At 38.7% G+C, this 15,994-nt stretch overlaps 1 protein-coding gene across 3 annotated transcripts in view; it reads left to right on the top strand.

Moving 5' to 3' along the window:
- TDRD1 (tudor domain containing 1) overlaps positions 1-15,994 on the top strand; it is a 63,748-nt gene that overhangs the window by 17,060 nt on the left and 30,694 nt on the right. For all 3 annotated transcript variants that reach the window (XM_074999106.1, XM_074999105.1, XM_074999107.1), the window contains exons 3-10: positions 2,250-2,320; positions 3,675-3,822; positions 4,461-4,566; positions 5,916-5,979; positions 7,581-7,685; positions 8,083-8,262; positions 9,161-9,304; positions 13,318-13,492. In XM_074999106.1, the coding sequence (XP_074855207.1) occupies positions 2,250-2,320; positions 3,675-3,822; positions 4,461-4,566; positions 5,916-5,979; positions 7,581-7,685; positions 8,083-8,262; positions 9,161-9,304; positions 13,318-13,492 (993 nt within the window). The remainder of the gene's footprint in view (positions 1-2,249; positions 2,321-3,674; positions 3,823-4,460; positions 4,567-5,915; positions 5,980-7,580; positions 7,686-8,082; positions 8,263-9,160; positions 9,305-13,317; positions 13,493-15,994) is intronic.

The raw sequence follows: 15,994 nt of genomic DNA, 5'->3' as shown, positions 1-15,994 counted from the left end.
GATGTGCCCTTCTGGTATTTTGAGGCACACCCAGATGGGGCCACACGGCTAAAACATAACACAGAATCAGAACAATGTTGTCATATATGGTTCTTTAATTCTCTGAGGAGTTTTTTTTTTGATTGTTTGCATTGTTTTGGACATTCTAGCTGTTACAGGTATTTTCAAATAAATTACCAAAATAATTGAAACTGCGATTATATTGTATTATTTTGACAAATAAGATATGTAGAATTTTGCAGAATGTCAAAATATTGCGCAGAAATTTTAATTTTTTGGAACAAGCTTTACCTCAGGGAGTAATACAAAAACCAAAAAGTTAGGGTAAGACTTTGCTGTACAGTTGATCCAGTTCCTACCTGTTGTTTTTCAGGCCCCTTCCTACAATATACAAAAAAATCTTCTGATCAGTGTTCCCTGTAAACTGAATGCTTGGCAGCTGCCCAGCTGAGCACCCACAGCTCACAGTATGCATTTCTTTTGGTGGGGCACATTTGCAAATAAAGTTTATTCTACACATGAATGGAAAAAAATTAGAGGGAACATTGCTTCTGACCCAAGTTTGCAGGTGCTTTAAGCCCATCCTAGTTTACCCAGTGGGGGCTGTGGTGGGATGGGAAAGATGAGAGCCAGTGTTTTGGTTTAACTCGAGCTTGAAATCTAGCTGTTCACAAGTGAGGATGCAGGCAGAATCACTTGAGTGCTGTTAGGGTTCCAGTGCTCTTCCCATAGCCTCTTCCTTTGCCACCCCCCCACAGCCAAAAAAAGAAAGAAAACAGATGGGTTCTACCCCAATTGAGAATCCTAGAAAAGAATCCTTGAGTGTTGCAACACAGAGAACCATAGGGTATGTTCCTAGACATAAGGGTGCATACAGAAATAGTGTAGATGCAGTAATGGCTTTGTTCTGGGGAAAATCGCATCCAGGTATTGGGTTAACCTGGATGTTCAGAGATGGGTGCCAGTCATCTAGGATAGTTAACTGTGTGCAGTGAAGACATGTCCTTGAATTATAAAGCACCATAAATGAGCAAACTGGAAACAACAATTTTAGTGAATGATACACAACTTATAAAATTCAGACTGAGTTGGTCTCCTTTTAAATCTTGTACCAGAGAGGTATCTGAGTTAGTCTCTAAGATGCTACAGAACTTCTTGTTTTTTAGAAATACAGACTAACAGATATTTTGGAGGATAAGCTTTCATGGGCAAAGACTCACTTCATCAGATGCATGAGTGGGGGGTTTCCAGAGGAGGGTTTAAATATCCTCAGTCCATGGAGGATGTAGCCCATTATCAGTATGATATGCATCTCATACTCATACTCTGAGCTGTGGACGCTCAGCTTACTTACAGGGAACACAGATCAGAAGATTTTTTTTTTGTATATTGTGGGAAGGGGCGTGAAAAAAGCCCCAGGTAAGAACTGGATCAACTGTACAGCAAAGTCTTAACCTCACTTCTTGTTTTTTGTATTACTCCCTGGGATAAAGCTTGTACCAAAAAATTAAAATTACTACACAAATATTTGGATAGTCTGCAAAATTCTACATATCTCATTTGAATAATGGGCCACATCCTCCCTGACTGAATTGACCTGGCTTCTCCTCTTTTAGGTTCACAACTCCACATTAACTGCTGATAATGAGCCACATCCCCCATGACTGAACTGACTGTATCGACTCTGGCCCTCCACTTGACTGGGACTTCCTCCTTTTCATAAGCCCATATATTTAAACCTTCCTCTAAACCCTCCACTTGTGAAGTTGATGAAGTGGGTCTTTGCCCACGAAAGCTTATGCTCCAAAATACCTGTTACTCTCTAAGGTGCCACAGGACTTGTTGTTTTTAAATCTTGTATTTGGAGTCATACGCTTTAAAAAGACACATCCATGGATGTCAGTGGTGCAAATTGGTCGTAAGGATGCATGTTTTTGGTAGTATTCATTCAGTGTCTTCCATGAAGTGGTAGACTGATCTAATTTTTATTCCCTGAAGATACTATAGTTTCAATAATGTCTTTGATAAGAATGATTTATGTCAAAAATTAATGTTATTCAATTATAATACAAAAAGTTCTGGCACTTGTGGTTTCTTGTTCCTTACTCTTAATTTTTAGAAATGGAAGATCTAAAATTTTTTCACTTCAAATAATATTGTCTCATGCTTTCTGTAAACAAACTGTTAATTCTACTTCTGTCTTTGTTCTATAAAATTGGACCATATTATAAACCTTTCTTTGTTTTTAGGAAAATCAGTGGAAAGCATCAATGGTAGAAGTTGTTTGCTGTTAACACCTTCAAATAAGAAGGAAAATGCTGTAAGTTACGGGGATTTTGTGCCAAGGTGTTCGCTTGTATAATGTTAACAAATGATCAGCATATATTTTATGCATTTCTAGAAGATATGAATTTGTTGTGTTTTTTTTCCTGCTGGCATCTCATTTCAATTTACAGGTGGAAGTTTGTTTGCAGATGCAATATTGTTATAAGCGACGTACTTGTGCATTTTATTTTTTTTAAAAAAGACAGCATATTTAACTGAATTTTAAACATGCATACCAAATATCTCAGCAAAATTTTCACTGTTACAGTTATAAACTGCCAAGTAAATACCAGAAAAATAGTAAGTGGTTTCATAATATATCACTATTCAAATGCCAACAGTATCAGAGATTCAGTGGGCTGGTCAACTTAAAAACCATAAAGTAAGAGGCATGCTTAGTCTCTTTCACTGTCCATAGTGTTCTTATAATTAGCTTTTTCAAAATGCCTGTGCAAATCATTGACTAGACAAAAATGGAAACTGAAAACAAATTAAAAAATAGACTTTATCCTCTGGGCCCATAAATTGGCTTCTTCACTCACTAGTGGTCTAGAAGGATCTTGGCTCAAATTTAATCCTTGAGTGTCTAAGAATATGTGGTATGAGTCCTGAAGTGATGATCAGTCTAAGAAGAGATCATAAAATATTAAGCTTTTTAGGAGCATAAAATGTAGAGATTGTGTTGATTAGTGCAAGTGGCAGTTAGCTGTGCGATGTACCATTTGGGTAGTCTCCCTCATGAACGCAGTAAAATTGTTCCATGAAAATTAGCTGCAGAGTAAGGGGGATGATTGCTTGTTAATCTTGGCATGGCAAGAATAGACTGTTGTTGTAACTACACATCTGGTAAAGTCAAAATGGCTGAATCTTATGCAGTAATCTTACTGCAGTAATAGTTTGGATTGGATCTTTTTTCTAGATTATTGTGTTTAGAAGCTACGCTAATTTGTATTTTGAAAATAATTATTCTATCTCTGTTGATCCTTCATTCTTCTCTTTTTAACCAAAAGGTACCCCTGAATGATTGTGATCCACAGTTTTAATGAAATGAAACAGCTCTATTAGTTTTAAAAATTGAATCTCTCCATTTTTTAATTTCCACTTTAAGATGTAGTCAGAACTTTAATTGACAAACTTGCTTTGTACTGAATACTTAATGGTTTTATCTGCAGTTATTTGATTTTTAAAAAATCAGCATTTGCTCTGGGATTTTAAAAATTAGATTTTTTTTTCTGTATTAGGGTAAGCAATCCTAGACTGATTCTAGGTGTTCTATATTAGACTATTACTGCTTTAGACCTTTGAGTTCCTATTAAAAAACATTATTTGAGATTTGTATTCTCTTACAGAACTCCAATTTTAACTTGCTTCCAACTAAGCAGAAGAAGATAAAGAATTCACTTGAGAATATTTTCTCTATAAGCTATGATTCAAAACTATTTAATTCATTAAAGTCTTCCCCTCGGATGACTACTTGCCATCACTGTGGTTTGTATGGTAAGCCTTTATTACTATCTCATAAGCCTGAACACAGTACTAAATTTGGACTTGCTTTCAAGTATAGATGTGCAAAACATTCTTATAAAAGCACAGATATTAAACCATCTTCACCAGACTTTCACTTTGCTAGACTGACTTTTTTGAAATTTACTTTTTACTATTTTTGAATTGATTTAGTAATTCTGAAAAATATAAATAGCAAGTATTAGAAAATCATTAGATAAAGCCATTAATCAGTCAACTCAATCAGTCCATGCTTTGAAAAAAAAAAAAAGTGACACAACAAAGATGGAAAAAGTCAATACTTAAGTGAAAAATTAATGAATTGCAGATTGAGCTTCTAAAAAAAGTTTAATGGTATATTAAATTAATAATGAACGTATGGGTTCTACAACTTAGGCTTTTTTGAGAGAGTGCGAGAGACCCAGGATGGATAAGGTAATAACTTCTATTGGACTAACTTGTGCTGATGAAAGGGACAGACTTTCAGGACCTACTTTGTTCCTCTGTGTGCAGGCCCAATACAGTTACTACATTGCAAAAACTTATTTTGTTCAGACATGATTATGTGCCTCTTCTCTTCTTTAGGTTAATACACTGACTTTTTTTTTTTTTTTTTTTTTTTGAATTTTTAGGAGACCTGAGATGTTCTCAGTGTAAGCAGACATATTATTGCTCTACTGACTGCCAGAAGAAAGATTGGTCCACACATGGTATTGTATGCAAGGCAATTAAACCAAAGTAAGTTTAGGATGTTAAAGCAATACCTTGTAACTCAGAGAATTTTAAAATAGCCAAATGAGAATTACTCTTGAATTAATTGTATATATTACTATAATCATGTAAGTTTAAATGATCTTTGTTTGGTCTTGTACGGAAAGATATTCCATATCATTGACCATCATAAGGAAATGAGGCACAAGAGGGACAGAAAAAAAAAAAAAAAAGGCAGATGGGAGGGAAGCTTAAAATGGTGACTGAAAATGACCTTTTAGAGCTTTATATTGTGTCTGAATGGTTTTGAAATTTGCTGAGTTTACAAGTGAAAAGGTCTCATAAGTTACAGCACTGCAAATGAATTTGGAGTATGAAAAATCAAGCTGGATTTTTTTCTTTCTTCGTGTTACATGACCAGTAGTAAATATTTTGCAGCCAGAGTCTACATGTTACTGTGGTGCTACCTCTATTTGCTGCTGCTACATAGTATTAAAAGATGTTTAAATCTATTACATGCTTACTTTATGCTGTTCTTCCATATGTACAATAACTGATTGTGTGGAATGAAATCCTGCCCTATTGAATTCAATGGGAGTTTTGCCATTGCTTTCAGAAGTCACAGAATTTCATCCAAGACTATTTTCTCTCTAGTGAGAGAGGAGGGTGGTCCATGGGTAAAAAATTTACCCTTTATCTTGAGGCACAGTTAAGGTAAAGCACCAAATATTTGTACCCTTGAACAGCTCTTTGGAGAGCAGATCTTTACAATCCTGTCAACTGCCAATTACTTGTGGTAAAGTTTAAAGTAGAAATACCTGTACCCATCACTCATAGTTTCATATGGTGTTTGAGGTTTTTATCCCAACCGTGACTACAGATTTGAAGAGAGAATGGGGATTCTTAGAGATTGTTTAGTCTGATAATTTTTGGCCCTGATTATTTAACTTTGTATCCTTTTGATGACAATTAGCAGTGAAGTTATATTAATTTTCATGTCAAAATAAAATGAAACATTATCACAAATTTTTGAAAGTGTTATCAGTACTAAAAGTGAAAAACATCTTAACATGGCTGTATGTTAAATGTACCTTTTAAAATCTCCATTTGTCTTCAGATACAAGAACTGTTCCTTCTAGTTACCTGCTATGCAGTATCGTTTAAAAAATAAAATAAGCTGGCCTTTACCTTACTTTATTAGGCAGTCTTCACTGTGGATCTAGGATGCAGGTTAACAGTCTTATGTTTATAACAGTTAAGTCACTTTGCTTTAGGTCTTCAAGTACCAGTTGCTAAAATGGCTTGATTCTTTATTTGTTGGTTCGTTAATGTTGTTGTGACTTTCTTTAATAGTTGAATCACCTGGTTTATTTCAGTTTAAAGAAAAGTGAAGATAATGCCAACTTGCCTGGTGAAATTAAGAATAAAATTGAACTTGAGGTACAGAATATTAACTTTTAATTAGATCTGTTTTTAGAAGATTCTGCTGCAGTTTGCATATAATAAAGATATATTCAAGGGTATATCTACACTATGCAGCCTTTAGCAACCAAGCTGTATTGACATTACCCTGGCACTTAGTCAGTTTGTGTGAACAGTTTGTCGGCACTTTTGCTCATAAAATACTTCCATCTCAACGAGGAGGTTTCGTTTTGTTGGCAGGAGAATGCTCCTGCTGCCAAAGCAGCATTGGCATGTGCACTAGCCATTGCAAACTTTTTGCTTTACGGGGGGGGGGCTAAGAACCTGTGAATGACAAAAGTTTTATCAGGCAGCTACATTTTAAACTTAGAGTAAAGTTTTAAAAATGTAATGCTCAACTCAGTATAGTGAACAGAATAGGAGGTTAAGGAAATTTTTATTTCTTCAAAATAATGGGCACAAAACAGACATCAAAACACTCCAGATCCACAAACCAGTTAGTCAACATTTTAATGGAATGGGGCATTCTGTCAATGACCTAAAGGTATGTGTGTTACTGAAAAGGAATTATCGCACTGTTTTGACAAGAGAAACATCTGAGCTGGCTTTTATATTCAAATTCGGCACATTAACACATGGTTTAAATGGTGATGGGAACTTTGAGTCACTATAGGGGCTTGTGTGCATAACTGGCTCAATCTAATTCTTGACCTTCCGCCCCCACCCCTCCATTCTCTGATTTGCTGACCTTGATTATCTTTTTCTGATTTGTCCTCCTTGCTTACTGTTTTTGGTTCTCTGTGCCTTAAATATTGATTCTGTTCTGGTCTGGGCTGGCTACGGTCTGAAGAAGTGGGTCTGTCCCATGAAAGCTCACCTTATAAACCATTTTGCTAGTCTTTAAAGTGCTACTTGACTGCTTTTTGTTTTGATAGTGTATAGGCTAGCACAGCTTCCTCTTTGTTACTTTTTTTTAAAGCTAGTTATCTCATTCTAAAGGCAATTACTGCTCTTTAGTCTTCAAAACTGTATGCTTGTACCTCATGCTTTGAAACACACTCAGCATGGAACAGTGCTCGTGTTTGTCAGAAAAATTACTGCTCAAAGCAAGCAATGAAAAGTTGAAGGACAGTAGTGTCTTTGTGCCCTATATAGGGTTTATGCAATTGTCAAAAGCATGTAAGGTGACTTCCTGTGAGAGCATAGGAACATAAGAATGGTCGTTACTGGGTCAGACCAAAGGTCCATTTAGCCCAGCATCCTGTCTGCTGACAGTGGCCAGTGCCAAGTGCCCCCAGAGGGGGTGGGCCAAAGACAATAAGTGACTTGTCTCCTGCCATCCATCTCCAACCTCTGACAGAGGCCAGGGACGCCATTCGTACCTCCTGGCTAATAGCTTTTTATGGACCTAACCTCCATGAATTTATTTAGCTCTTATAGTCCTTTAAAGATTTAAATTCTTCAATACATTAGTCACTTTTGAAAGTTGGACTTGTGTGCCTTTGAAAATTAAGCATAAATGCTTTATAGAGTTGTTCCTTGAACTACCCTCAAGTGAGTAATACATAGCACATTCGAATTTAGAAGTCACTTAGTTTTTTTTTTTTTTTTCTAAATAGGGCAGTTTATCTCCTCTGGATGTCCACAAGATAAAAAATGACATCAAGAAAATAATGTTTTCTGACCTGAAAAGCCTAGGGTTCAAAAAAGCTATGGAAATACAGGTACTTTCTTTACTACCGTGTGCCTAGTTAAATTTAATTTGAAAATACTGATTTCACTTTTCACATCTTCTGTCTTGTTCATATATATTTCTTGGTAAAATGCATCACTTCACCTTTGCGTACCTGTTTCCTCACTGTACAATGTAGATAGCAATCTTGGCCTGTCATTTTAAGTTTTGTTCCATCTACAGATGGAGGTTGTATAAAAGGGATGGGGATGGTCTGACAGAAGTGGATCTTCCTAGCATCAGTAATATGTATCAACCAATTCGAACTGATACAGAATATTTATAGTAGAGATGATCTTAATATGACCATTAAAGAGTAAACACGGTGAGTTTATTGATTACAAATATTAATGTTAGATACTTCAGTAGTATGGCTTTTTTCTTTTTAGGGTACAGTCACAGAATTCAGGAACCCAAGTGAATTTTATATACAGGTCTATTCTCCAGAAGTTTTACAACGTATCAGCAAACTTACTGTGAAATTGAAAGATTATTATGCAAATATTGGCCAAGAGGAATATATTCCTGTCAAAGGAGAAGTTTGTGTTGCAAAATATTCTCTGGATCAGGTAACTTATTTGGGGTCTCATAATTTTTTTAAAAGAATGTAGGACTGTAAATACCTAAATGTTCTAAATGCCTTTTAAATTGTATGTGTAGCTGAGAAAGTTATATGTGCTATTTTGTGTTGATAGCAAGGGAGTTGCATGCAACACTTGCATTGGGTGATGAATCCACTTCAGAAAGTAGATGTACCTAATATTCTTGCACATTATAAATTCCATCTTTGTAGGAATCTGTATTTAAGACAGTCTTTTTGTCCAAGAGCAGATCACTTTCATGTAATGTTTTCTTTCAGTTCTTGCTTAAGCTGATTTTCTTTTAAACTGAGCTTATGTAAGTCAATACTTTGCGGGATGGACTGTCTTGCTATTGGTACAAAGGAACAACCAGCAAATAAGGGTTATATCTCCTGATTTTTTTTATTAAAGTACAAGTTATTTGATCCTCTCCATTTACTTCTGATGCTTACCTGGTGTGTGGCCTGACTTTAACAGCAGTTTTGTTAAGAGAACACATTATTTCTCCTCTTCATCATCATCTTCTCTTCCTTCTCCCTCTTTCCTTCAGTGTTACCAGACCTTTAATATGCAGTGTCTGTTTTCAGGGTTGGGGCATGAGGAAGAGGTTTATTTTGAGAGAGCTTTCTGTGAACGTTCTGTGAAAGGAATCTTGTCTTGGTGATGGTACTAATTCTTTTTCAGGTTGCCTTTGCCCCCAGACTGTTGCTATACGGCGAGTCTTTGTCAGTGGAGTTTCTTTAAACCTGATCAATAGTAATTTTTACTTTTTTTGCTGACTTGATGGAGTAAAAGTAATTTCTGAAATTACTCATTTTGTAGAGAATATAGTGAAATGTGTAGTTTGTGTTTTTTCCATTCTAAATATCATTTGTTCATAATGTAGACCTGGAACAGAGTACTGATAAAAGATGTGGATAACTTGCAGAAGAGAGCAGAAGTATTGTATGTTGATTATGGCAACAGAGAAAATGTTCCACTAGAATGGATTAAACCACTCCACAAAGACATTGAACTGTTTCCTCCCTGTGTGAGTATTTCTTAATTTCTAACAGCTAGACGTGTAAGCAGTTAGAAATTCGAGTGATTGCTCATGTCCATTCCAAGCTGGGTGTGTGCTGGCGCATGCCCAGTTGCTGAAATCCTTTTGGCCTAGCCAGTAGCCATAGGGTCAGTGCAGGACCCGTTGGAGTGGCACCTCTATGGTGATTGATATATGCACCGCCCAAACCGCGCCCCTCCCCCATTTCCTTCTCGCCAAGCTGCAGGTCTTTGGGGCTCTTGCTTTCTCTGTTCAAATCATTGGCTAGCAGTCTATTGTACTGTAAATAGTTTTAGTATTTGATAGTTACTCTTAGTGTTTTAACTAATAGTCGAGGCGAGGATTTCCATCCCCCTTGGCACTGGGGAATGCCTGGCTCCCCAGGCTTTAAGACTTGTTTAAAATGCGGCAAACCTCTGCCCCAAAGTGACCCTCATTCAGCCTGTTGGATTTGCTTGGGGGAGGGACATTTATGTGATCGCTGTCCAACTTGTAAGGCCATTAAGCCCAGAACTTTGAAAGATCAGGCCCATCACCTTAGTCTTCTTAATGGTGGTGGCTCTTAAGCCTCAAGAGTCTCGAGCAGGGGCAGAGAATTAGAGCTTTCTCAGTGTAAAGTGCACTGGCGCCATCGACCACAGTGCCACCTAAGGACTCTCGGCACTGGGAGCAGGTGCAGGTACCAATGCTATCTTGGCACCATAGGAGTCAATCTCCAGTGCTGAAGAGAAAGAAAAGGTATGAGAAGTGTCGCTCACCGAAGTCTGTGAGTTGGCCTCAAGTCCAAGGTTCTGGCGTGCGCTGTCAAAGGGCAGGAGGTGCGTACGTTGAAGCCGGTGCAGAGCGGGAGCCTGCAGGTTCTGGACTTGCCCTCAACACCGGAGCATTTCGAGGGGCACAATGACTGCTTCAGATGATGGTGCTGGGTCCTCCTCTGTCTATGGAGGAGAGGCGCCGTAGCACTGAAGCGGAGCGATCAGGGATCACGGACATGACTCCGGCGCCAACATTGCATGTCAGTACAGGACATTGTATGTCAGTATAGACAACACGACAGCAATGTACTATATCAACAAACGGGGGTACACGCTCCTCTCCCATGTCACGAGGCCATGACGCTCTGGGATTTCTGCATAAAACACAGCATCCTACTGCAGCCCTTCACCTGCCAGGTGTGCACAATTCACTGGTGACCCAAATCAGCAGGTCCTTTATGGATCATTAGTGGTCTCCCCACCCTGAGGTCATTCGTTCTATTTTCCGGAAGTGGGGATATCCCCAGGTGGACCTGTTCATCTCCCACCTCAATGCAAAATGCAGGATGTTTTGCTCCTACTGCAATCAGAGCCTGGGGTCCTGGGCAGATGCCTTCAGTGTCCCCTGATGGGTCAGGCTGATGTTTGTGTTCCCTCTGATTCCGCTAGTTCATGGGGTTCTCTTCAAGATTCACTCAGAAGGGGTGTTGATCATCTTGTTGTCACCAGCATGGGCCTGTCAGCACTGGTACTCAACCTTCCTGCACCTGTCAGTCCGCAAGTCGATGTTGCCAATCCAGCTGGACCTGCTGACACAGAAAGAGGGGAGATTGCAACATCACAGTTTCCGTCGCTGCACCTCACAGGGTGGATGTCTGTGGCTGAGGGACTGGGCTCTGGTGTGTTCAGATCCCATAAAAGAAGTATTGTTAAATAGAAAACCCTCCAAGAGGGTGACTGACTTGGCTACTGGCTAGGGCAAAAAGCTTCCAGTGACTGGGTGTGTGCCAATGTGCACCCAACTTGGAATGGATGTGAGCAACACATCTTGAAGAACACCAGTTACAGAAAAGATAATGACCTTTTATATTCAAAAGGAACAGTTGTCACATCAGTGTTTCTAGTGGTGTGTGATAATTGCAGTTACCACAACATCTTGTAGTAGCTTTTTCATGAAGCGAAAAGAACTAAAGCTTAGTTTAATATCCTTCCTTTTGTAATGATTAGGTATATAATTCCACCACTTTCCCCATCCCCCTATTTAACTGGTTGTTCACGCCTACTTTCTGGGCTTATGCTTCTTTAGTCTGAAGAGGTCCTTTTGTTCTGGTAGATTGAGAGTAATGTTGTCCAGAGCCGTGGCCAGTTATTTTGCAGAGACCAGCTCAAGAGTGTGCATCTCATCCTGATCGCTCCTCCTCCAGAGACAATCACGGAAAGAGATGTGCAGGGTGGGGCAATCAGGAATCCAGGGCTTTTGGGCTGGTGGTGGTTTTGGGATTGATCTGGGGGAGAGAAACTACTGGGGTGGTGGAGGCACATTCAAAGAGGATTAAATCAAAGTGAACAAATGACATGTTAATGCATGGCAGCAGGATTATTTGTGGTTCTGTGACAGTGGTGGTCTTTCACTGTGCCATTGAAGTAAATGCCCAGGATCCATGACAGAATTGTAGCCCCTCTAATGATGCAGTTTCTGTTAGTAATTCAAAGTTTTACATTGGCTCCAAATGCACCAATTGCAGAATTTGCCCAGTCCTGGTCTGCCACGCCTAGCTCTTTGGCCAATCTCTTTACTACATTTGGGCAGCTTTTTACAGGAATGGCAGAATATGCACCCCCTAAACATAAAGGCTTTCTTCCCCTCAAATTTTCAAGTATAGTTTTCTTCAAAAGTCCTCTTATTTAAATAGGGGGAAGGACCTTTTCCAGAGGTGCATGGGGAGAACTGCTTTTTGTCCAGTTTCCTACCAAGATGCTCATGACACATGCTTACATGTTTGGGTGGGGAACATACCTGGGACACCTTCAGACCCAAGATATCTTGATTTCCAGTAAGCTTCGCACTTATAGAAATATATACTTGCTGATAACCTGTTCTATCCTGTAACTGTCGTTAATAAACCTGTGTTTAAAAAAAATAAAGGCCAAAATGACTGAGAACTTAAAATAGATTGCAACAAGCAGTGAATTCCAGTAATGGTTATCTTTTACAATATACTAAACAAAAAGTTCTCAGCTGTGCTGTAGCTGTATATCACTTCAGAGTTACAATTTGGAATCTTATCATATAAATCAAATCAAGCTATGTGTCTAGCATGCACAGGTATGCCTTTCCACTCTGCGGTTTGCTGGTCCACACCACAGCACTCTACACAATAGCCAAGTAGTATGTTTTGTAAAACAGAGCGACATGGTCATTCCTTCTTTACCAAGAATGTTTGTTTTTGGAACTGATGCGTTTGCCATCAAGATGTTCCAGTAGCTCTGCATCTGCCAGAATTACATGGAAACTCGGGGAGCTTCGCTGAGATGCATACCTATCTGAAATCCTCAGAGTGACCATTGTGGGATGAGCCCATACATTTATGCAGACTAGTCAGGTCATTGAGATCTGATATTTACTTTACAAGAGTTGTCCTGCAGCCTGTTTGAGTAGATTCAAAGCATCCACATCCTTTATACTAGGTCACTGCTTGTTGGCCACGAGAAGTGGAATTCATATGGACTGTAATTCAGAGAACAGTTACACTGTCTAGAGTAACTGTGGCTTTTTGAGGTGTTCTCCGCAGAAACAGGAAGGAGGGAAGGCAGTGGAACAGATATATGGAGTGCTGTAGCACCTGGCTTCCATGACTGTGAAAGCACTGAGGGATTGTAGGGAGAAGTGCAAGGGCAGTCTTGCACACGTGGTATATGTGCCCAACAGAAGTGGAATATAGATGGACATTTGGTCTTTGTGACACATCCACACTTACTGTAGGGTTTATAACCATTCTGTATGGCACAATGAATGAAAGTAATGGTGGAGGCAGTGGAAGAACAGGAAGCAGAATTATAATATATTGTCACTTAGTTCTCCTGTAACAGTAGTGCCTTTATGGACACAATTTGAATGGTTAGTATCAACTTCATTGATGTGAGTGCAAAAACAAGCTAAGAACTAATGACGGTATTTTCAGCTAACCAAAAGTTTTGCAGGGCTCTAGGTTTTTCTTTTTTTAAACTCTTTATTATCTCTTTCAGGCAATTAAATGTTGTGTTGCTAATATTGTTCCAAAACAAGGAGGATGGAACAAAGATTTTGCCAGCATTATTAATCCTCTGCTTGTGGGTCAGTACTGTTCGGTGACTGTTGTTGACGTATTACAGGAGGACATGATGACTTGCTTCACTGTAGACGTTGTCTTTGCAAATTCTGGTAAGATAGGTTTGATTTGTTGAGGGACATATCTTAAAATCTGTCTGTTGTGGTTCTCATTTCTATCACCTTAAAGCATTTTACAGAAATTCAATGTCTCATTTTTCGCCTAAAATACTTTCTAATCTTTGCAATTTGTTTGCCGCAATAGACCTTGTTTTCAAAAGTTGTCTTGATGTTTAATCTCATGATCTGACAACTTTTATACACTTAAGTTTTTCAGTCATGAACCTTTTATTATTATCCAGACTTCATAAAAGATCTTGTAAATGTTCTTCCCGTATAGTGCTAGTCTTCACAGAGCTCTTTTATAATGACCTGTAGTGAGTTGGAGTTAGTACAGTCTCTCGTATGTTGTAGCCTTTTCCACACACAACTGTAATTCTGCCCTGTAGTGATGCTATAAAGTAATGATCTGACTGTGACTAACATGTCTTAGTTTCGGAGGGGTAGCTGTGTTAGTCTGGATCTGTAACAGGAACGAAGGGTCCTGTGGCACCTTATAGACTAACAGAAAAGTTTTGAGCATGAGCTTTTGTGAGCACAGACTCACTTCATCAGATGCTCGTCTTGGAAATCCACAGGGCCAGGTATAAATAAGCCAGAGCAAGGGTGGGGATAATAAGGTTAGCTCAGTCAGCAAGGGTGCGGCTTACTACCAGCAGTTGATCCAGAGATGTGAACACCAAGGGAGGGGAAGCTGCTTCTGTATTTAGCCAGCCATTCGCAGTCTTTGTTTAAGCCTGAGCTGAGGGCGTCGAATTTGCAGATAAATTGTAGCTCAGAAATTTCTTAGTTTGTGTTCCTAATGTAAACTAAATGGATTCCCAAAGACATCAGATTTTATTTTTCCCCTCATGTCATCGTTACAGGGAAGACTAAAGGTTTTTTGGGGTCCCTGAACTGTTTGGATTTTTTTTTTAAATTTTAATCTTAACTTTGAATTTTCTGAGTTTGTAATGCCTTTTTTGAAAAGTCATTTTTAATCCTAAAATTACTGATAAATGCTCTCCAACTTAAACCCAGGTTCTAAGAGATTTTTTTTGTCTTTCTGAGAATTTCCTTAACTTAAAAAAAACCCTACTGATTATATACTAAACAGAAACTGAACAAGAAATCCCCACAAATGCTAGGTGGTATTTCCTGTTAATTATTTGAAGATACACAATATCAACCTTAAATCGTGGCATGTAAAGGACAGAGTCCTATGTAGAGAAATGTAGCATGAAGCAGCCAGAAGGCATTGGTTAATTAGGCTGGGCTTACAGCTGCTTTGCAGTGCTGTAAGAGCTGAGATATACTAGTGGATCTGGAACTAAGTGTTCAGTTAATTTATTGGTTTTGAGGGCTCTTTGTGAAACCTGTGCTATCTGAAAAGGGAAGGCAAGGAGAGCTCAGTTCCATTGTGCCCACTATTTAGGGTTCCCGTTGTGCTGGTGAATTCTCATGCCATCAAGTTAAGGCATGTTACCACCAAGTCTGTTAGCCGTTGATGTCCATACTACAGCTGCAGCCACATAATCTTTAAAGAATAGTGATATTGGAACCAACTAACCTATCCATGAGAAGTCTTAAAGTGCACCTCGTTTCCTTCATACTACTGAGTAATGACAGCAAATAGAATTGTTAGCTATGAAGGAAGAATGCTGATTGAATTACAGAACAACAAGAAGTCCTGTGGCACCTTATAGACTAACAGATATTTTGGAGCCTAAGCTTTCGTGGGCAAAGACGCCCTTCGTCACATGCTTTGCCCACAAAAGCTTAGGCTCCAAAATATCTGTTAGTCTATAAGGTGCCACAGGACTTCTTGTTGTTCTTGAAGATACAGACTAACACAGCTACCTCTCTGATGATTGAATTACAGTGGTTCCACTTGAGTTACATGAGCCTGGCAGTAGCCTGTATACTCATAACAAATAGAATTGTTAATAAACTTAGTTGAAATCCAGTTTCTTCAACTATAGGTGGTGCACAAGGTAAAATTGATTTTATCTGTATTTAGAATTTGATATATTTGTGGTGTGCAGCTCATCTAGGACAAAGAGAAGAGAGGCTATCACATACAGACAATGAAGATAATAAAGCCCCACCATTTTTAATTAACTCATAAGCTAATGGATTTACTTGTAAATTCCCAGGCCTCTTTCTGTATTCCAAGTGCTGTAAATCTCGAGAGGCTGAATCCTGCTTTGTCTCTCACATGGAATTCAACCTTAAATAGAGTCATAAGCAGTACTGGAATAACAAATTCTGTGGCAATTGTTAATGGTATTTTGGTGAAGTGAAATTAGCAAGGCAATAATATTTGAGATGGGGGTATTTTAGGAAACTGAGTAGTGAAAATACTGAGGCAAGAGTGTGTAGTTTAGGCAGTACCCACACCATACCAGATTCTTGATCAACTAGTAAAATAGACATAGTCTGGTCAGATTTCCAGTGTTAGTAGTTTAGGGAGTGTTCAGAAAACATGGTTTAAAGAACTAGTCTGAGACTGCCTTT

Source organism: Carettochelys insculpta, chromosome 7 (assembly GCF_033958435.1).
Source record: "Carettochelys insculpta isolate YL-2023 chromosome 7, ASM3395843v1, whole genome shotgun sequence".
NCBI lineage: Eukaryota > Metazoa > Chordata > Testudines > Carettochelyidae > Carettochelys > Carettochelys insculpta.
The sequence above is the reverse complement of the archived record's forward strand: the minus strand, read 5'-3'. Positions and strand labels throughout refer to the sequence as shown.